Source organism: Hippopotamus amphibius, chromosome 6 (assembly GCF_030028045.1).
Source record: "Hippopotamus amphibius kiboko isolate mHipAmp2 chromosome 6, mHipAmp2.hap2, whole genome shotgun sequence".
In the NCBI taxonomy this organism is placed as follows: Eukaryota; Metazoa; Chordata; class Mammalia; order Artiodactyla; family Hippopotamidae; genus Hippopotamus; species Hippopotamus amphibius.
Genome location: NC_080191.1, coordinates 16,857,408 through 16,881,133, shown reverse-complemented (window position 1 = coordinate 16,881,133; position 23,726 = coordinate 16,857,408). Strand labels below are relative to the sequence as shown.

Here is a 23,726-nt window from a genome sequence, read left to right as displayed (position 1 = left end):
TGGGAACTATAAGTAACAAACTATCTTTTCAGTGGCAATCGTATCCTTATCTGTTAGGCTCATCATACCTGAATAATAAAACCTACATTCTGAAACAACCAGTTACTAAGAATCAGAGTGTTCTCTCCATGTAATCAAGTCTATGGGTGCGCCAAAAATTTCTTACTTGACAAATCTCCCTTTTCCACTTTTCTCTGGTCAACAAAACATAGTTCTTATATTGCCAGCTTTATAATGTACAATTACTTAAAATATTCAAACTCACATCGTATGAGAGGACTGTACACTAGACTGATGGGATAATGAGCAACATTAATCTCATGAGTGTTACGATTACAAGTTTCACAGAAATTTTTTCTGCAAAGATTTCAGATAGCTGGTTTCCTGAAATAAGATGATGTGGATTTGCATTTTCAAAGCAGAGATGGATACTTCCTATTCTTCAATTTATTTCAACAAAAATCTATTGGAAATTTACTCTGCCCCGTCAGTGTCTTCAGTGCTGAGGTACAAATATGAATAAGCAACTAAAGTATGGAGACAAGGTTCTTAGGTTCCTCTAAGTGGGATCTCTGACCCACTAGTCACTGATTATCAGGTAATCCATGAATACTTTAAAAAAAATTAAGCTGAATATTTACCTGCAGAACTGGTTTCCTTTGGGTACTTCTGTTTCTTTTCGGTACAGTTCTCACACAGAAGCCTGTTATTCCCCATTAGTAATTCCAAAGATGTAAACTGACAGAGACAGGACTGAACTGAACATTCTTTAGAAGTGGTTATATAGCTCTCAGAAAGGGTCTGAAAAGCACTTTGGGGGCTGTGAGAAACCGTGTGCTTGTCCTCTGAAAAACACAAATTATTGGAAACGTTTAGTGGCTGATTTTCCCTGTCAGAATCCCTTTCTCCAGTTACAGTCCTGCTCAAATGAAGTTCGGAAATAGCTTCCGCCACTCCCTCATCACCGCTGTCACTCTCCTTGGTGAATGGTTCACTCTGTGATGGATGGCGAAGGTGTCCATTTGTGTGCACACAGTACCCACTGCTGGATCTCAACAACAAGGTCTGCCTGGGAGCACTCTCAGACTCTGAAGCCTCGCTGTCAGCATCTGCGCTGCTCTCAGAAAGGCTGGCTTCTTTTTCACTGCCGTCGGCAGGGCTTTCAGTCAGAGCTGACTCAGTCTTCATGATGCTTGCAAACAATGAAGAGTCTCTATTCATTTCAGGGTTTTCATTTTCCTGGTATATGACAACAGCTTTATCTTCTCCACACGACAATTTTCTTGTACGTTTTCTGCTATGAATTAGTTGATTCTGTAAGTTGATAGTGTTTTCAGAGAAAAGAATCTTGTGACCTTACTGAAAATAAATGCCAGTAAGTCTTATTTAAACATTCCACAATCACAAAATACTATTTCTAGTACTTCTGAAATCCATTTTCTAAATCTACCCAAACTACAATCAACAGAAGATATGCTAACAAAAAGCTCTAATTTAAAAATAAACTTTTACACAGGAAACCAACAAAATTGGTTACCTATTTATGGAGAGAGAACAGGACTTCCGTGAAACAGAGCTATGACAGAAGGTTTTCAAGTGTAAACCTTTGCATAATCTCTGTAGTCTTGCCCCTTACAGGGCTTTCTAACAGGGTAATAAGTTAAATCTTGTAATACATCAATTTGCCAAGTTAGTACAAATCATATCATATAAAAAAGTTTTTTTTTAATGAGGTGCAAATTCAGACTGATGTCTTTAAATCTATATGGCATAATTCATCAACCAGGTATGTCCCTCGTGAAATAATGGGTCCAGACAATGGTCATCAATGACTGATAACATCACAGAAAGAGAAACATCAAACATGATGTGCACCTCCTGATGGAAATATTCACCACCACTTAAAAGTTTTCTTGCCAAAAATTAAATAAATAATCAAACTTAAACCTAAACAGGCATCTAGCTCTAACTGCCTTAGAGAGGAAACAAAAGGAACAGAGGCACCTCTTACTATGAAGATGAATTACCACATGCAAAATGAATTACCCCAACAGGCGAAATGAATTACTATAACATGCAAAATGAAGCACTACTGATGTGGGAATGTGAGAGACTGCTGAAAAAAAAGATCTGATTTCTTCAACAAATAAATCGCAAAGAAAAAGAAAGGTGGAATCTGTGGATTAAAAGACATTTAAAAGACATGGCAATCTATTGATCTTTTTTAGATCCTAAATTCAAATATGTTTTCAAAAGCAAAAACAAGTGTTTTATGAGACAATTGCAGAAATTTAAATTATGACTAGATGTTTATGCTATTAAGTTTTAAATATTTTCAGGTACAATAATGATACAATGGCTATGTCTTTAAAAAGCAGCTTTTAGAGATATACATTTAAGTATATGATATATTTGTGATTTATTTCAAAATAATCTAGGATGGTGAGGAGGAAAATGTGGGATACATACAGATAAAACGTGATTAGCTGTGAGGTGGTAACTACGATGCTGAGAAATGGGTACATGGGAGTTTATTATACTTCTTTCTCTACTTTTGTATACTTTTGCAATTTTTCTTAATAAAAAGTTTTAAAAAAACAGACGTCTCACAAATGCACATAATCTTACCTTATCTTTAGATGAAGAATGCTTCTTGGTGGCTCTAGGTTGATGAGTATTTTCTGTAGCAACAGTGCCATTGTATTGACCATTATCTGTGTCCTGTAAACTTCTATATTTACTCATTCTTCCCAAAAGTACAGGTTTTGAAGCCTATAAAATACCATATATATAACACAAAACTTCTTTAGGAAATAAATTCTGGATATCATCTACTTTTTAACATTTCTAATTCATTTGAAATGTAATTTCCTAAACATTAATTCTCAAAATATAAAACATAAAGGCTTAAATTCCTTGAGAATAAGAACTATATCATACTTTACCCATACAATATCAAATACACTGTACAAACTCAATTACTGCCTATAAAAAGTAATGACTCTCAGATATCTGATAATCTACTCAACAAATGCCTAAATATATGAATTCATAAATGCCCTTCACAAAAAGACTTGTTTTTTTCTTCTTACCCTTTCTTCTATTATAGGAAGTGAAATATCAATAAAAGGATCTTTCACCGTGGAGATCTTAAAAAGAAAACATATTGAGAACGTCAGTTAGAATTCTAATATAGGCAATGTAGTTTTGTAAAGTCTTAAAGAAATCAAACTTCCCAGGCAACGTAAAATCTTAAGTTAAAAAATGTCCCTGGAACAAACAGTAATTTAATTGGGTATAGGAACACATATTGTTAATCAAAACAAGATATCCCAAAACATCAATAAATGCAACCCAGCTGAATTTTATAGTACTATTAATATGACTAACCTGTAATATTTAACTTTAAAATAAACTGTGTTTAATAAAACTGATTAACTGAAGATATAAACATATTTTCGGTGAAATTAGGACCACAACATAAATAAAATACGAAATGTTAAGAAAAAGCCATGTAAAAAGCCAGAGAGTTTGACTGTGCTTTGTAGATTCTTTCGGATAATTCTATCTTAAAAGATACTCTTTAGCTTATAAAAAAGAAATCAGTTTCTATGTTAAATACACTAAAAATTTAAATGGAGTTTGACCACTGAACAACGTGGGGGTTAGGGATGCCGATCCCCATCCCACCCAACAGTCAAAAATCAGAGTGTAACTTCACAGTCGGCGCTCAGTATCCAGGGCTCCACATCTGCAGATGCAACCAAACGCAGACTGTGTAGTACTGCAGCACTGACAGTCTTTACTGAAGAAAATCTGCGTGTAAGTGGGCCCTTGCAGTTCAAACCCATGTTGTTCAAGGGTCAACTGTAATAGCATGCTGACACATTCTGTGCTTCAGTATGACAGGCTAGAAGGAGATAGAATATATAATCGGAAAGGTACTGCATAGTCTGGGACAGGAAGATGGACATAAAGACTCTCTTGTATGATTAAAATCTGACATAAGTTGAAACCTATCATATGCCATATGCTTTTGGAAACACTCCTTACCAAGCAATTGAAAACCTATAAAAGTTTATACATTCTTTAAGAAGTTATTAAAGTATAGATGGCATTCAAAATGAAAGTTGTCACTACATTCAAAGATTTGTCAAGTCTGCTTAAAAAAAACTTCAAGTCATATATACGTAAACTTTAAAAGTAGATCAGCCTAAATTGTGTTACTACATTAAATTATTTCTATTGGGATTACAATTTAAGGCAATGCAAAATTATATTAAGACAGTTATTCTCTTCCCAGAGGTTTCTTTCATTTTCAACCCAAATGAGTAGCTAACACATTGGAGCATATTAAAATAGGCTAAATGAACTTCACAGGTGTGTCAAGAGGAAAATTAGATAACATATTTACTTAAAAAAATTATACAACGTGTTTATTTTCTAGGAGTGAAGGATGTATTTTTAAAAGACTTTTAAAAACTACTATGTAGTCATCTGTCACAAATAAAAATAAATGACTGCTGATGATTACATGTGAAAGAAAACAATAAAAACAATGTGACTGTAATCTATTCCATGTTGAAGTGAATTCCAAAGTACCTACATTTGCACATTCTTCACACATGACCGTGCTAGTTAATTCACCAATAAAGATACGATCTATGAAGTTCATTTTCACACCTTCTCTTCCATATGCTGTAAAAATAATACTTTTAATGCAAAAAACATGTCAACCATTAACCTAACAATGTAATAGGCTTTTTCTGTGTTGAATCAAAAGAAATCTGAATAAGACAGATATCCAGGACCATTTTTAATAATATATTTTACTATTTAAGATGTTATAATGTCTTTCTCCTTTACAATTCCATAGAGAAAATGGGACTGTCAACTACCGTAGTTTCAAAGAAATAACAAATTGTTCTTAAATTTAAGAAGTAAAATAAGTAAAGTAATAACCACTATTCATACCACACTCAACTGCTCCCACTAAACCCTTTAAAGCCTCTGTGCCTAACCTAGAGGCAGACAGAGAGACGGGAAAAGAGATTATGATTTAGGACTACAGACATCAGGACCATAACTACGGAAACAGAGTAGTAAAAGACAAGTAAACACTGCATAGCATAAAGAACATGGCAATTAATAACTCAGTTATACATGTAACTCCTGTTACATAAGAATGTTAAAATTATTCTGTTTGGGAAATGTTTATAAATAAAAGAAAATTATGCCTATGCTTTGCTTCAAAATAATATGGAGTTGGGGAAGAACAGATGAAACATAATACACCATGAACTGAATGTAATTTAAGCAGGGTGACGGACACACGGGTTACATGGGCTTCGTTATACTATGTGCCCTGTAATGGAAGTTTGAAATGTTCCATGGTAAACCGTGGGGAAAAAAATATTAAAAAACCTATTCACTCCTCTTTTAAACTTCTATCCTTATAGGATTTCTACCTTCAAATTTCATGCAAACATTTTAAATCATTTTAAAACATTACTTGAAGCACTGAATGACACAGCAAACTTTTATCTGGATATATCAATAATTATTTATTAATTATGACAGTAACTATTTAGAAGTTATGTTAAACTATGATATTTCATTAAGAAAAACTGTAGAAGGGATTGAAAATAGGTGAGATTACAGAACTGGCAAGAAGTGAAAGAAAAAATGAGCAGTTATTCTAAACATGCACTAGATGGCACTATCTCAAAACAAAAGAACAAAGCATACTTGAGAATCTGTATTTTTCAAAATCTTGCACCTTTAACTGCACATAAAGTTTTGTCATATATAATCAAAATGTATGTATATTTGTTCACAAATTACAGACATGCAGTATGTACATATGCTGCTACCAAAAAACAGACGTTAGAAAAGAGAATAAAATGCAAATAATATTTTAAAACATTCTCTAAAAATGACTACACATTACCAGCAGTTACTATCTCAAGGCTACACATTACCACTAGTTACTATCTCAAGGCAGAATATATCAAGGTACATCGTGAATAACATGAGATATTAACCCACACTTAAATACTGATCACTGTAAATGATCAGCTTTGATTAGTTAATCATTGTTTCTGCCTCATATTTTGGCTGATAAAGAGTCAACAGGAGTAGACATGTATACTTCACTTAATAGCACTCTTGTAAATAACAGCTTTCTTGCAGGAATCTTTGCAGCACTGAAGCATTTTGTCTAGTTAAGACCAGACAACATCCATAAATCCACCTACCTAAGCACACTTCAACTGCAAAATGATAAAATATTATAAAAGTGAACTTCCAAGCCAGGCTGCTACTTTCAATAACATTTCAAGTCTCCCATAAGACACTTCACTTAAGGGCATCAGTGTCAATCTGTTTATCTGATACGAGTTTTATTTTTTAAAATTCACATGAATTCTAACATTTTCTTTTTATAACCCATTAGACTATCTTGCAGCCACAGAAGTAAGTGCACCCTCCTTTAAGGACATACTTCAGAGAATTAGTTCACATAATGCTCACTTCCTCCCCCGCCTGAAAAGAAACTTATAATATTTTCTTCTAGAAGATAGTTTTACTAGTGAAAAAGTCAACATACCTTTGACTTTTCTTCTAGTTTCATCATCAGCAGTTTTAGTAGTTGGGTTGTTAAATGCTTTTAGAATGCCAGCTTGTATTCGCTATAAAACAAAGTAAGACTTTATTAAGAATCTATACTGGAATGTATTCTTTCAAAGCATTATTTTGTGTTCCTGTGAATAGAATCTGATTTTAGTGACAGTCAACTCAAGCCTCATCCTCTTAATAAGAGGAGGACTTTCAGACAGCAAGGTATACTGGATCTCAGTTCCCTAGTCTGTAAAATAAAATGACTGAATTTTTTAAAAACTTAAATGTGTCCTTTCTTTCAGTTCTAAAATTCCATGAATGAATAATTCTCTAATGCCAAATTCTTCCCCAAACAAAAGTCAAGATTCCTATGTTTAGGGGCTCTCTTGGGTTTAAAATGTTTTTCTCAGTCAACAAAATGCAAGCAGCTTAGTCTCATTTTTCTTATAGGTTTAGAGAAAGTTCTCCTTTTCCCTTCTCCCCACCATTTCTCGTCCCCTCCCTCCCTCTCCCCTATTCTGTCCCTAAAATTATTTACTCCTTAATCAGGACAAAAAGTAACAAATAGACCACAGGAAAATTCTTATGTATGAAGAAAATCTTAATATATAAGAAGCTATTAAACTGGTCATGATGACCTACATGTCGATTATTTTACTTATATACATAGATGACTAAAGTCCAGAATATTCTTGACAGCAAGAAGACCCCAAATCTTAATTGTTGTTTTATTTGAATTTATTTGAATTTGATCATGTGTTAAAGTCATTAGCAGCTCTTAGTAATGATAAGGTTTATGGTTCCACATTTCTTGCATATATTGTAGGAAAGATCCAACCTTACCAAAAAACTCTCAGAATAAAACTGTATATATTCCAAAAATAAAGACTTATTTAAGCTAATAAATTATCATCTTTTATGCTTATTATGGTCCTACTTAGTTGATGAATTTAATCTTCTCTAAATCACATTTTAACAGTGGGTTGAGGGGAAAGCTTATTAATTATCCTTCAAAATATTTTTTTAAGTAAAGTCTTAATCACAGGTTTTCATATATGTGAAACCACTGTTTGACCTGGACTTCTTGGTGTGAAAATGATACATAATTCTGCTGTTAAAAAATTATTATGTCAAAGAGAAATTAAACCCAACTGCAAACTTCCAAGATACTTTCCACTGTTCAGAAGAAAATTCACAGCTTTATACGTTTAAATCAATTGAAAATAATAAAAACAAATGAATTAAGCAGCCAACTTATAAATTTAGAAAAGGATGACAAACCAGTATAAGGAAAGAGTTAATGAAGATAAAAGTAGAAATTGAAGAGAATTAATAATCAAAAGCCGCCTCTCTGAGTGACAGGGATAAATAAACCCACCAACTGATCTAAACCAAGATAAGGATGAAAAGCATAACATCACACATAACAAAAAAGGGAAGTCACTAACAAAATTAAAGACACTGTAAGTAATCATGAGAGATCACTTTGCTCAACTCTCACGTATTACATTTGAAAATTCAGGAAAAAAAATAGATAATTTTCCAAGAAATTAATCCCAGAAGAGACAGAAAATTTTCAAGCTTTCAAGGGAGGAAAAAAAAAGAATACGGTTAAAGTCACTGAATTAATAAGTACTCCCTACAAAAAGCTCCAGGCCCTAACAATTTCACATAGGAATGTCACTAAACCTATACTCCAGGGCACAGAAAAAGGGAAACTTTCAAATTATCTTCAGGAAGCATAATATTGGTACGATAGCTGACAGAGTATACACACATATATCAATATCACTTATGAAAAAATTCTAAATAAAATATCAGCAACAGAATACAGCAGCACATTAAAAGAGTACAGTATGACCAAGCGGTTTTTATTCTAGTAATGCAGGGATATTAGGGAAGTCTATTAATATGTCATCATATACACTGAGAAAAAAATCAGAAGATCATATCCCTTGATAACCCCTATTCACTGCTAGTATTTACCATTGTATTAAAGTTTTAGTTGATGCATTTCACAGAAACATGAATCTCAGAAGTATAAAAAGTATAAAGGAGATAAAATTATTTGCAGATGATACGACTTTTTACTTGGAAAAGCCAAAAGAACCAAATGAAATTAAAAAACTACTGTAATAGTAATAAGAGAATATGGAATACATAAATATAATGAAGTCAATTGCCTTCACACACATAAGCAAAAGCCACTTAGAAGATACAGAAGAAAATACCCCATTTATAATAGCAACTGAAAAGAAAATAACTAGGAATAAACAAATGTGTAAGATCTAAATGAGGAAAACTTCAAAATACTTCTGAAAGACACAAAAGAAAACTTGATCAAATGGAAAGATACACCATGTTCTTGGATAGGTTCTACCATTATTAACATTTTAATTTCCCCACCTCCCCCACCCCCACCCAATTTATTCATTTAACATAATTCCAGCAAAAATGGCAACGGTGTATATGAAGTTTTAGGGTTTTGTTTTGTTTTTTAATGTGAGAGGCTGAAGGGAGACATCGGTTTTAAACTAGATATGCAAAAATAAATAAGAATAGCAATGAAAACTCTGGGGAGAGGTAGTAGTAAGAGATGACTGGTCCTACTAGATTTACTAAATACATTAAAATTTTCATAATTCAAAGTATGACTCTAGTATTCAAACATATAGGCAAACAGAACTAAGGGGAAGTTGAGAAATAAACCCAAATACATACGAAAAATTAGTATAATTAGGGTGTTACCAATTTAGGATACAACTGTAATATACATTGGTAGCAGGAGGGAGTAACGAACTCATTCAAGATAATTTACGAAAAAATATTAGAACCATAACTCTCTCTTCACTGAAAACTGTCCATTAGGAGTAAAGAAACACTACAGTGTTATGTACAATTCAAACAAAGTAGGATTTGGGAAAAAAAAAAAAAAGAAAGAAAGAAAGAGGAGGGTCCACCCTGCCGCCTAGTAACATAGTAAACACCTACCACAAATATATTAGCACTTCGTCTTCACCTGTCTGCTTTCCTGCTTATTATTATATAGATTCAGAAAGGTATTCCCCTTGAACAGGAAACAGGATTGCACCTGTTATAACAATAATGACTGGCAGGGGCTGCCCAGAGTGCTATGTTGAGAATGAGTCTGAGACTGAATCCTGCCTCAGCACAACTGTTATAAATGATCAGCGGGGTCTGCTATGAGTGCGAAAGAGGGGAAGTGGAGGATATGTGCTGTGTATTTGATATCTTCATCTTTAAGATCTTGCATTTTCTCTGAAAAACTGTATCCTATTTGCATAGGACCCCACCAAAAAAGGTGAATATAACTAATTTAATACTGAAGTCAACCAACAGCCATCCATCAGTTAAGGGACAGGATTAAAATAAACACTGTTTGGGAAATCTATCCATTCAGAAACAGTCCCTGATACAGGAGGGTGGGACACCAAGCCCCTAGTCCCCGAGTGGATCCTAATCCAACATGGGATAATGGGGTTTCTCTCTTTTGGGAATTTAGAATTGGGATTCACAAGCAGCAGTTTGGTTTTTATAACATGCAAACCATGGTGGTCAGGTGCTAACTCGTCAGTGATAACTCAGGGAAGCAAAGAAAGTACTCAGTCTGCAGAGAGGTGGATAAAGTCTACAGAGCCTGAGACGCTGGTGGAAAGAGGAGAATACTTTCTGGATTCCTGAGAACCTTCCTGTTGAATATCCCTCTTTATCTGGATTATTAGATTCCCTTTTCTTTATTTAAGCTAATTTTAATTAATTTCTGTTATAGTCAAAGGACATTAATAAAGGATAGTAGAGCTGTAAAAGGGTGAAAGGAAGTAATCTTATGGCAGAAGAGACAAAAAAAAGAGGAGGGGGACAGAATAAATAGAACAGTTGGGGAAAAAAAATCATATTGCCCTCAAACCATACAGTAACATTTTGGTAAAAATTAATTCCTTCAGTTTTGTACCCTCTTCTTAAAGAGTATATGTGATAAACATAAAGAAACCTGACCTTTGTTTCTTCTGTCCTCACTGCATCCAGCAGATAATGAAGAAGCTCCTGACTGTCCTGTTGTTGAAAACTTTTAAATCCAGGGGCCCTATGATTTAAAAACAAAACAGGAGAGAAAAAAAGAACAATCATTTTATCAAAAATAGAGTACTATTATTTAAAATCACCTTGAGGACCTCCCTGGTGGTCCAGTGGTTAAGACTCCACGCTTCCACTGCAGGGGGCACAGGTTTGATCCCTGGTGTGAGAACTAAGATCCCACATGCTGCGTGGTGCAGCCAAAAAAAAAGGAGGTAAAAACACCTTGAAATAACATATATTCAATATTTATATATTCAAAGATTCAATTTACTCATTTTTCTATAAGTAGAAAGACAAAATGTGATTACCGTTCCAGTCAGGATGAGATCTTCAGTACACTGAGAACAATATGGCTAACACTTATTAAGCAACTACTACACACCAAGTACAGTACACATGTTAAGCTTCACGTAATCCTCAAACAAGCTTGGACTGCACTACTTTCTTTAGCTTATATATGAGAGCTCAGAGGGACTATTTAATTTGCAAAGACACAGCAGGCAAAAAAACAGTATTCAAACCCAAGCTACTGTGATCTATTATCTTCCTACCTTAAACAACCAAAGAAAAGCAAGAGATTACTTATATTAATATAAAGAACTATAAACTGTTATCTCTGTGAAGGTTTTCATTTTATGAATTTGACAATCAGATTTCCTGTATATTTTTTTCTTTCTTCTTTTACCTAGAACTGGGGAAGAAATCGTGTAATGACTTACAGAATCTCTAATGAAGGCTATCTGAGCTACCAATGCCAAAAGAGACCTTCAAACTTAAAGGGTAAACATAGAAAAATTCGAAATATATGAAAAAAACTCACCTTGTTCACAACAAAGGAAACTCTAAACATTCACAGGAACTGTGCCTTGGTAAAAGCGTTATTGTGGGAAAGGGCCGGGAACTTTTAAAAATCTCAAATTGTAAGAGGAAAATGTATACATGCTCATAAAACAGGAACTGACTGTCAAGAAAAAGAAACTGAAAACAAGAGAGACTTCAGGGAGAGGGCTTCTGGGTGCAGATGAATCAGTCTGTTCGTAATCCAAAAACTCTCGCTGCTCCAAACATAACAAAATATAAAAAGAGAAAACAAACAAAAAAGGCTTAAGTGGGATTTCAATACCAAAAAATCCCACAGAATAAAAACATTAGAATACAAAATTGTAGGCAGACTGAAAAACAGACTTGATAAGCTCTAGGCCTGAAAGAGCTCAGCCCTGAAGGGTAAAGAAAACTAAAAGTACTTCAGACAGAGACCAGAGCCAGGATCATTGTTTAAGGATGGTTGATCTTAACCAAGAGCCAGAAAAGAAGCCCTTAGGCAATTGTTACCTGAGGCTACGGACCTGAAGCTGAGCCAGGCCTTCTACAGACTCCTCCCATCCTTGAACGGGGGCAGCGTGGTAACTAAATCGTTAAGAGAGCGGAATCTCCAAGGCTAGCCTGGAGGAGGGAGGGAGGTTATCGTAAGTAAAAGTTTTAAATGTTTAGGCAGAAAGAGGAGGTGGGTTTGAGGAAGTGAGGTGATGGGAGGAAGGGGAGGGGATGGGAGAAAGCAAAGGAGTCAAAGATGGGAGTGGAAAAACAAAAAATTCACTCCAAAGAAGCCTACAACCCAATATTATAAAACACATAAAGAAATCTAATGTTAAAAAGTCAACAACTGAAATGAATTTACTTCCCTCCAAATAAATTTCATTGAACTGTCCCAAAGACGTTGCCATAAATATGTTGAGATGTCCAAAAACATAAAATAAAGGCACAACTGCCAATAAAACCCCAGATACTAAAATAGAAAACAATTAAATAAGAACATGTAGATATAAGATAGCCAATTAAAACATTAGAAATAAGAAAATAAAACTACAGATATAAAAATACAAAAAATAGGATAAACTCTAAACTATACACAGTTGAAGGGTAAATTAGTAAATTAGAAGATAATACTAAAGAACATACCCAGAATACTATTTTTTTTTGGCTGCACCACCCGGCATGCAAAATCTTAGTTCCCCAACCAAGCCAAACAGGGAGTGAAACAGTGCCCCCTGTAGTGGAAGCTTGGAGTCTTAATCACTGGACTGCCAGGGAAGTCCCTGAACTTTCATTTTATCTTGAGACTTTGATACATGACATCCTTAAGACACATGACACACCACAGAATATCACAAAACTAGGAATACATATATGTATGTAATTTCCTCATGGACAAAACCCAAAAAAAGCTCCGCGAATCAATACTAGTTAGCAACATTAAGGAATAAAGGAAGCAAAAGATGGGCGTGAATGAGAATGGAGTCATAGCATCTACAGCATCTCTGAACCTTTCAGGGAAGAGTTCATGTAAAAACTGGTGACACCCAAATGAGATCTATACTGGAGTTGATAGCGCTGTGTTGATGTCAATTCCCTGGTTTTGACAATGCACTGCTATTATCTAAGATATTATCATTGGTGGAAGCTGGATGAAGTGTACACAGGAACTCTGTAGTCTTCTTGTAACTTTCTATGAGTCTTAAAACTCTTGCAAAATAACAAGATATTAAAGGGAAAAAAAAAAGCCAGAAGAAAGTTGAAAAACTTGCTCCCAACAGTTTGTCACAAGTGGTCAAAGTGTCTGACAATCACCATTATAACAGAAACTTCAAGAGATTGGCTCAATTTTCAAAAATCAATCAATGTATACACACAACATGGAAGAATCTCAAAATAATTATGCCAAGTGAAAGAAGCCAGACCACACAGAGCACATGTATGATTCCATTTATAGTTGACCCTTGAACAACACAAGTCTGAACAGTGTGGGTCCACTTACATGCCAATTTTTTTTCACTAGATACGTACTACAGTACTACATGAACTTCAGTTGGCTGAATCCACAAATGTGGAACCTGGGATCTGGAGGGCCAACTGACTGTAGTTACATGCAGACTTTGACTTCGGAGAGGACTGGTGTCCCTCACCCCTGTGTTGTTCAAGGGTCAACTGTATACGGAATTCTAAAAAATGCAAACTAATCTATAGAGGCAAAAAACAGGTAAGGGGTAGCCCTGGGACAGGGCCTGGGGAAGGAGTGCAGAGAGAGGAATTACAAAGGGATCCAAGAAAACTTTGAGTGGTGACAGATACAGTCATCATGCTGTAATGTATGATGTGGCAATGGCGTCACAAGTGTATACATATGTCAAAATAACTGAGAGTATACTTTAAATACATAGTTTATTATATATCAAATATATTCACTAATGCTATTCAGGACATCCATTAATACAATTCACTATTTCAACAGGTTAAAAAAATATGATTATTTTAGTAGATGTAGAAAAAGTATTCAGTAAAATTTAATATTCATTCTTTTCTCTTATAAAACAACATTTATTATCTCATTTTCTCTGGGCCAGGAATCAAGGTATATCAATACCCATTCTTGATAAGATCTCTCAGAAAAAACAAGGAATGAGAATTTCCTCAACCTGATGAAAGGCATCTATGAAAAATCTACAGCTCTTCCCATTCTTATGTGTGAAAGCCTGAATGCTCTGCCCTTGACATCAGGAACAAAGCAAGAGTGCCTATTCAGCACTCCAGCACCACACCAGAGGTCTCTGCCAGCAACAGAAGGTGAGAAAAATACACAAAAGGATACAGGTTGGAAAAGAAGAATAAAATGGTCTTTGTTTACCAATGACATTATTGTCTACATAAGAAATCCCAAAGAATCTACGTAGAGCTACTCTAACCAGTAAGTGAATTGAGCAAGGAAGCAAGAAACAAGGTCAGTATACAAAAATCATTTCTATTTCTCTATATTAGCAATGAACAACTGGAAATTGAAGAAAAAAAAATTAAGTACCAAATTACAATAACTAGCATTTTAAAAAAACATGAAATTCTTAAGGTAAATCTAACAAAATGGGTGCAGAATTCATAGGATGAAAGCCATAAAATTTTGATGAGAAAAAATCAAGGACCTAAATAACTGAGAAGGTAATTTCATAATCATGCACTGGAGGACTCAACATTGTTAAGATGTCAATTCTCGGACTTCTTAGGTGGTGCAGTGGTTAAGAATCCGCCTGCCAATGCAGGAGACACGGGTTCGTGCCCTGCTCCAGGAAGATTACCCATGCCACGGAGCAACTAAGCCTGTGTGCCACAACCACTGAGCCTGCGCTCTAGAGTCCGTGAGCCACAACTATTGAGCCTGTGTGCTGCAACTACTGAAGCCCACGCACCTAGAGCCCGTGCTCTGCAACAAGAGAGGCCACCACAATGAAAAGGCCACCACCCCCGCTCACCACAACTAAAGAAAGCCCATGTGTAGCAATGAAGACCCAATGCAGCCAATAAACAAACAAAAAAACAAAAAAAAAGATGTCAGTTCTCTCCAATGTACTCCCAATTGACAAACTAATTCTAAAAGTCACATAAAAAAGCAAAGGACCTAGGCTAGTACCTCCCACCCCCCAAAAAAGAAAGTTTGAGGACTCACACCATCCAATTCTAAGACTTAGTGTGAACCTACAGTAATCAAGACAGTACAGTATTGGGGTAAGAATAAACATATAGATCAATGGAACAGAACAAAGTCCAAAAATAGACCCAACATATATAGCTTAAATCTTTACGTGACTGTTTTTTAAAATCATTTTTTTAAAATCACTTTTGTTAATATATACATATCCCTTTTTAAAGTAAATACAATAAAGCAAAAGGAAATGCAATTTAAAAATATTTTCAAATAATATTTGATCCAGTAATTCTATTTATCCTACAGACATACTCTCACAAGTGCAATGATACACACACACACCTATATGTAAAATCAAATAAGTTATATCCATATGTACTAATATAGAAAGATGTACAAAACATACTAAGCAAAGCAAGCAAGCTGCAAACTATTTTTATGTCTGTGTATGCATAATCACTTTTGGACAGGATAAATAAAAAACAGATAACAGTAGTCTGAATTTTTATCTATGAGCACCTATCATTTTAATAATAATTAGAAAATGTTTATAAATCTCTAAAACCAGAAAAAACAATGATACAAGATTATTTTGGGGAAGAGTCAAAAACAAATTTCTGAAGTACATAATGTCCTAAAAACTTTTTAACTCTACGAGGCACCCATGTCTCTGAGACTTTTAGGGCTTTTTTAATTCTTCAGGCTTTGAAAAAACAGCACCTAGCAACCAAATGAAACATATAATAAACCCTCCATGCTTTGGACTACATTGAAAATACCATGGCACATTATGCTAAGTGAAATAAGTCAGTTACAGCAGGACAAATACTGCATGAGTCCAATTATACGAGGCACCTGGAATGCAGGGAGGGGAGAGGAGTTACTAACCAATGAACAAGGTTTAGTCAAGCAAGATGAATAAGCTAGAGATCTGCTGTTCAACACTGTACCTACAGTCAACAGTAACACACTTACACTTGACATTTTTTTAAGAGGGTAGATCTCATGTTGCTGTTCTTTCCACAATAAACTTTTTAAAAAAAGGAAATTAACATCGGTACAATACTATGAGATAAAATAAAATATAATACAATACCACGGCATAGGTAACTAGCCAAATTAAAATGAAATTTTAAAGCCTGGAGATGTACAAAAATGCAAGTTCACATTTAAAGAATTTTGTTTCTACATATTTTACTAATTGTGGACTCGACTAGTTTATGAGCCCCTGACAGGGTCTTTTTTAAACAAATTATACATTGTGTACCCCTGGATTTCAGCAGGTACTCGATACAAAGTAAGATCTCAAACTTCTACACAGGAATAAATGAATGCTTTAAGGTTGAATCAGGTCCTTTATGATGTGTTTATTTCTAGGCACACAAGGATTTTATTTTTAAATATACTGCAATATCTTGGGAAATGTACTTAAACACTGCATGCCTCAAAGCTCATCTTTAAAAATAAGAAAATCTAGGTTAGATGATCTATTACAGAACTTTTAGATTTTATAATTCTATAATTTTCTCACTGTATGGTATTACATCACGGGCTTCTGAGTCAGGACAGACATATTTAAACCCTACCTCTGTCACCATGAAAAAAGGTAAGCTACTCAACTTCTGGGGGTCTCAGTTTCCTTATATATAAAATGGAGTATTATGAGATATGATTTACATAAAGCACATAGCTGCAACTAAACAAATGTTAGTTCTTTCTCTTAGTAGTGTAGGCAATAATAACAATGTCACAGTAAGAGTCAAACTAGTCATATTAAGTGATAAACACGTGAATGTTTTGTAACTCCTGATTATTTATATTAAGAATGCAGATGTACCCACTTCTGACAAAGCTGATTAAAAAGAACTTTAGGAGAAAGCGGTCCTCTTTCAGTCTCCTTCATGCTGTGAAGAAACAGGAACAAGGCTGAGGTCAATGGTCCAGGGCTTGAAAGTTCCACCACTAATGGGTCCTTTAAAAACATGATCAACTCTATGTCAGAAATACACAATTTTAAAATAAAATATTTTTAAAAATCTAAGAGTTACACGCTGTTCAAATGATGACTAAATCGCCTCAAATGTATCAAGAAGCTTTATTTTTTCGTATACAAGATGAACATAAAAAAATGAAATTAAATGCCTTACCCTGAAAAATACAGGTATTCTCATATCCTCTGCTGTTTACTTAATAAAACTATTAGCTTAAGAGTGAAAAACCAATCTTCTGTTGCTTGTAACTGTCCCTTAATGTGCTCTTCTAAAATAAAATTACTCATCGACTTGATATTTGTACAAATTCACAAATAATCATAAACTACATTTACTGGCAAAACCCCATATTCTTCTTTTCCCCAAATATTTTACTAACAAAGTAAGGTATGGGAAATTATGTCACAAAATTGGGACACCACCTCCCTCCTTTAAAGGAGAGAGACGTAAAGCTTGACAAAAGCAGCTACAACTGTGGGAAGGAACGACGTTCTTCATGCTAGAGTTTTTCCCGCACCAACTTTATCTTCTAAAATGTTATCCTTGCTAGTAACCCCCTCTCCTTACGGACAATAAATAAAAAGCAGATTCCAAACAGAGTCCTCAGACATTATAGAATGTTATCTTCTAAGACAACTATCACATATGCTGTCTCATTCATATGCTCATGAAATACATTTTACATATATATTTCACACTGACTATCCTTAAAAATCAACCTTCTAGCTGAAACCACAGAAACGACAGGCTATAATTTTGTATAGCTTCTGAATATCAAAAGTGTTTTGTGCAATGTTAAGTAAATTGAAAGCTACCTCAAGAGTCAAAAGAAAATCTAAGACAGTTTCAGAGCTCAAGCACTAAGGTGCAGTATCCCCTGTTCCCAAGTTAAGCATTTTGAGACAGTTTAAAAACTTCAGAACTGAGTAAATAACATCAGTTTTAAAAAGTATACTTACATTTTGAAAACAAAAGTAAATTTGTTGATGAGAATGCACTATCGGTGAATCTCACTAACATGCTGACAGAAGCCAAATGCAAAAGAGTGCATATTCTATAACTTCATTTATATATATATATTAAAACAGGCAAAACAAATCTGCCCTTTAGAAACCAGGTTAGTGGCTATCCTTGTGGGGCAGGGAGGCAGGGAATGGAAGACAACCTGAAGGGGGCTTCTAGCTGCTGGTAATCATCTGTTTCTTGAGCAAAATACTGGTTAGTTTCAGTTCAGTGTATTCAGTTTGTGAAAATTCATCAGCTCTACATTTATGATATACACTTCTCCACGTGAATACTTTCATAGAAGTTTTTTTGGAAGTACACTGCTGATATTCATATAAATATTAACAAACTGAATCCAGCAACACAGAAGAAGAATACATCATAACTAACAGGGGTTTGTCCTGGAAATACAAGATAGGTTTAACAATTGAAAAATCAATCAATATAATTTACCACATTAACAGAGAACAAAGAAGAAAAACTATATGATAGTACTTGACAAAATTCAACATCCATTGATGATAAAATGCTCAGAAAACTAGGAATAGAAGGGAATGTCCTCAACCTTGGAAAGAACACCTATGAAGTGTCTAGTCTTCAATCCTCTTTTTTTTAATTTAAGTATAGTTGGTGCACAATATTATATGTTACAGGTGTAACATAATTTTTAAAAGTTATACTCCATTTATAGTTATTATAAAATATTGGCTATATTCCCTGTGTTGTATAATATGTCCTTGTAGCTGATTTTTTACCTACTCTTTTTTTTTTTTTGGCCTCTCCATTCAGCATGCAGGATCTTAGTTCCCGGACCCAAAGATCGAACCTGTGCCCCCTGCATTGGGGGCACAGAGTCTTAACCACTGGACCACCAGGGAAGTCCTTATACCTATTCTTTACAGTGAAAGACTAAGTGTTTTTCCCCTAATTTGGGGATTAAAGCAAGGATGTCTGCTCTCATCACTTCTATTCGACATGTTACTGGTGGTTCAAGCCAGCACGATAAGGTAAGGAAAAGAAAGAAAAGGCATACAGATTACAAAGGACCAAATAAAACTGGTGACTGAAAGAGCAGTGATCTACACTGAGAGTCCCACAGCCCAGGTCAACAGCATGTCCTAAAAAACTAAGACCTAAGATTGAAAATGTCCCTTAGAATGACACAAACCTACTGTGATCAGTGATAACATCGGATTGCCATATACAGTAATTTCACAGCTCCACATGTGAAATAAAACAACATCCAATCACAGTTAGTAAGAAATCTTTTCAAATCTTTTCAAACTTCAAGGTGAATCTTAGCATTCACTTCCATTTAGTAATGTAGTCTTCACTATCTCACTACAACTTAGAAGAGGGCACAGGGCTCTAATATAAAAATTTTAAGAGGCTGAACAACAATGCATTTACAGACTGCCTTTCAACAAAAAATACAACAATAGTATCTTTCAAAATTGCCTCCTTGGAAGAAAAATCTAAGATTACTACATTGGGCTAAGAACTTTTAGAACTCCTCTTTCTTAAGTATTCCAAAAGCCAGATCATGAGCTATATATTCACTCTCTATTACTCTGAAACACACACACACACACAAACCAACTTCTAACTGAAATCATAATTATCAGTGCAAATGCCCTCCAGCCCAAGACTACCAGGAACACACCTGTGGTTGAACAAGGTGGGTTTATCACTTGCTGCACTGAGGGAGAACACACACAATGGGGAACCATGGAGTGTCTCAATCAAAGAGTATTCGGAACAACTGATGTAGGATTTGGGCTTTAGTTGGGTAATTTAGGAAAGAAATTAATCTAAGGAAAATAATCTAAGGAAGTAGAGGTCTGCTCTCAACTGGATGCTATCAGAAAGTGCGGGTATTTCTACCACTGGATATCTCAACAAAAGGAGACTAGAATAAAGTTGTAATTAGTGTTAAAAAAAAAAAGAAAAAGGCACAGTGACTCATTTTGGCCAAAAGAGGGTGTTTGGGATTGTCTAAGTGGTAGAGTTTGTTTACACAAAATTATGAAGTGGACTTGCTTTGTCTCATTTTAACAGTCTTGAAGTAACGTAGTTTGAGGCTGGTATTCTGTTAGATTGTTTGAGTAACATGGCCTAACTGCGGGTGTCAGGCTAGCTTCTGAATGTCAGAGGCTGCCTTTTTTACCCTTTCTCACTAGTTTAAAAACCCAGTATCAAATTAGGCTCCCAAAAACCTTTAGATGGTCACTATTAAAATTAAATCTACCTTTAAAAAACAAAAATGCTGTATTTAAGCAGATGCCACCAGTAACTACAAAACATTCAACAAAAGTGAAAACCCTTTTGTCTTTTCTGATACATCTGTTTGAAAGCTGCCTCAATATATTTTGTTTCGTTTGACCCATGATATATGTTTGAACCATAACATATCATTAAGCTATGATTTTAGAAATTTTAAATCTTATCGTTTATTTTCACAAAATGCTTTTGAATTATTTTTTCAAATTCTCTGACTACCATCTCAATTGATACTTCTAAGAAATAAGAAAGATAGCTTTTGGCAGCATCACGGGCTTATCTAAACAGAGCTATTACCCAGATAATTACACTTCTTACCAGTTGAGAGTCTGAGGAAGGAACAATCTTGAGTTTTGTACCATGTTCTTTGATCTCATCCATCAATTCAGTAAGAATGTAAGACTGTGCCAAATTCTGAAAGAAAACAAAAGTAACACCTTTCTGATTTAGTTATAAGATGCCCCTGATTTTAAAGAATAAACACTCCCTCAAAGTTTCAAATATCATCTGACATAGCAAAATATCTTTAAGTTTTAGAAAACTTAATTCAATATATTTTACATTTAATAAATGGCACTGCTACTGACAGAGCCATGGTAAAACATAGAGATCTTTCAGAAGCACTGTGGAAAAAGAAGGTGTACGTATGTGTATGACAACGGCTAAAGAGAGCCTAAACAAGCAAAAAGAAAACAAACTTCTAGACGAACATTTAGCAGTCATCTGACACTCTGCAGGTGTGCCAATAAACACAAATTAATTAATATAAACTTTTACATTATTACAAAGCTTTCTCATGGCTCTTACCTGTATGACTGCATTAAAAAAACAAGTATTTCCTAAATTCGTAATTCCTTTTACAGATGTTACACTGCTGCCTTTTCTTCCCTTATTTTTTTCACCTGTTTCACATTTTTCTTCACAAAGTTTTATGATTCCAGAAAATGCATCTAAGTTAGAGAAAACATAATGGACATGAGATTTAAAATTAAATACATATCATTTGACACAATTTAAATATATTACTTAAAATTAAATAAGATTTTCCTCTAAATCAGTGTTCCTGAAGGGCAAGAATACAAACACAAACAAGGATCTCCTGTTTTGTATCTTACTGCTAAAGTAATTAATTTTAATTCATCTTAGTATACACATCCATACCTCAAACCACATTGTAGAATAAATTCCAGATGAATTTAGAAATAAAATATTTTAAAATGAAGTTTCAAAAAACAAGCAGAAAAGACCAGATCTTGGTTTCTAAATACCATTCCCCACTAAAAGGAAGGAAGACTCCTTGAAGAAAAGGCTGATTCTAAACCTGGGACAGCAAAAGAGGCAAAATGAGCCTATAACATTTTTGTCATGCCAGAAAATAAATGCTCGAAAAAAAACGGTGACTATGTCAAAATACACAGGCGTCATTTTGAACAGGTTCCCAGCAGTCCAATCTGGAACAATTTGAATATCAAAATAAAGAAGGGTGCTGATAGATTATTATTCACTGAACAAAATGAGAATGAGCCTGAATTGATAACAGACTTTAAAATGAGGATAAAAGAAAAAACTTCTCCTCACACGAGAATGCCAACTAATAAACAGAAGAAATGCGATGGAATTTTAAAAACACCATACGGTTATAATTCTTTTTGGTACTGTTCTTGTTTTCTATAAATCTGAAACTGTCAAGATAAAATCCATGCATGCTCAAGCCCCTTATAAAAATGCCACAGCATCTGCATATAATATATGTACATCCTCCCATATACTTTAAATCATCTGTAGATTACTTACAATACCTAATACAATGTAAATGCTATGTAAATAGGTGCCAGTGAACAGCAAATTCAGGTTATGCTTTTTGGAACTATCTGGAGTGTTTTGCTGGCATATTTCTGATCCGTGGTTGGTTGAATTTGAGGATGCAGAACCTGCAGAGGGGGAGTGGGGGAACCCCACTGCATAATATAAAAGGAAAATACCTAATACCTAAGTGTATGGTATACAAGTGCATGTTTTGGGCTTACCGACTCACATAATTTATGCAGATTTGCAAATCATATCGGTTCATCATGTTTAATGATGATATGAAAATGAGGAATAATTTCTAACATTTATGAACTGATATTATTGATTATATTTATTTAACAGCAGATTACTTTCTGAATCATTATAATTCGAAGTTTGAAAGGAAACTCCCAAGTTCTCAAATCTTCTGGTTTTAACTGAATATTCTTTTTTTTTAACTTTTAATTCTTTTTTTTTATTTTTTATAAACACTTTGTGTGGAGGGCTGACTCCCAATACATCGCAGTAAGGGAGCTGCTCTGCCACCTGTGAAACTCTGACCCAGAAGCAGGTGGTCTACAATTGGTTTAGCACCAGGTTCCCCATGAACATGTGGTACGTGACTGAATATTCTTTTAAATTCCTTTCAACTCTCAGATTTTACAGTTACTTATAATTTTGTTTTTATTCATCTCATGCTGACATGCTGTCTTGTATTGCTAATTAACTTTTAAGTGTTTGGCTGTCTGTTTCTCCAATCAGATTCACGGACATCAGGGACCGTCTCTTAGGGCTGCTCTTTCTTCCATAGGGGTGAGATGTTGGGGAGAACACATTTTAAAAATTCAATATAAATGAAAACCTACAAGATTAAACAGCAAATACAAACAAAATTTTCCATGCCTCCAATGTGTTCTTAAAAGAAAATAAAGTTAAGACACCCCTTCCCCACCCCGGCCTTATGGGAGACAAAAAGGAGTGGAGGTGGCCCTGTTCTCAGGGTCAGGAGGGGGAAACAAACACCATAAAGAGAAACTTCAGTCTCAGGTACTGGCAGACTGATATCATGCACATCTTGTGGGTTCAAATTAGGCTTGACTTGGCACCTGTGACTTTCACCAAAGAAAAGGCATGGGGCTCCAGGATCAATTAAGTGGGATTATTAATACATTTTCTCATTTGGTTTTCATAAGGATCAAATGAGCTAAATTTGCTTTGCAAAGTACCTGGCATGCTAAGCACTATTTAAGTGTGTGAAAAACAGCACAGAGAGCCCCCCAAATTGTTATTTGTGCCAAAATGCATATCTTCATGAACTATCCTTCATGTTCCTTGTTTATCTGTTCTCACTTTTTTCTCTTTAATCATTTCCTATATTTTCTGGGGTTTTTCCCCTCAAGTTTATCTCATTTCTAACTGGATTTTCTGAATTGCTAATATGAGTTTTACCTTTTACATTGACTTTGTGGTTTTCA

At 34.7% G+C, this 23,726-nt stretch overlaps 1 protein-coding gene across 12 annotated transcripts in view; it reads right to left on the bottom strand.

Moving 5' to 3' along the window:
* USP45 (ubiquitin specific peptidase 45) overlaps positions 1–23,726 on the bottom strand; it is a 57,428-nt gene that overhangs the window by 8,057 nt on the left and 25,645 nt on the right. For 10 of the 12 annotated variants that reach the window (XM_057739073.1, XM_057739075.1, XM_057739081.1 and 7 more), the window contains 9 exons: positions 21,271–21,413; positions 20,782–20,877; positions 17,029–17,159; positions 10,636–10,723; positions 6,608–6,689; positions 4,607–4,698; positions 3,093–3,149; positions 2,629–2,772; positions 642–1,314 (listed from right to left, as the gene is read on the bottom strand). In XM_057739073.1, coding sequence (XP_057595056.1) covers positions 642–1,314; positions 2,629–2,772; positions 3,093–3,149; positions 4,607–4,698; positions 6,608–6,689; positions 10,636–10,723; positions 17,029–17,159; positions 20,782–20,877; positions 21,271–21,413 — 1,506 coding nt within the window. Of the gene's footprint in view, positions 1–641; positions 1,360–2,628; positions 2,773–3,092; positions 3,150–4,606; positions 4,699–6,607; positions 6,690–10,635; positions 10,724–17,028; positions 17,160–20,781; positions 20,878–21,270; positions 21,414–23,726 lie in introns of those variants that run through there. The other 2 variants (XM_057739084.1, XM_057739085.1) reach the window with 2 other exon arrangements.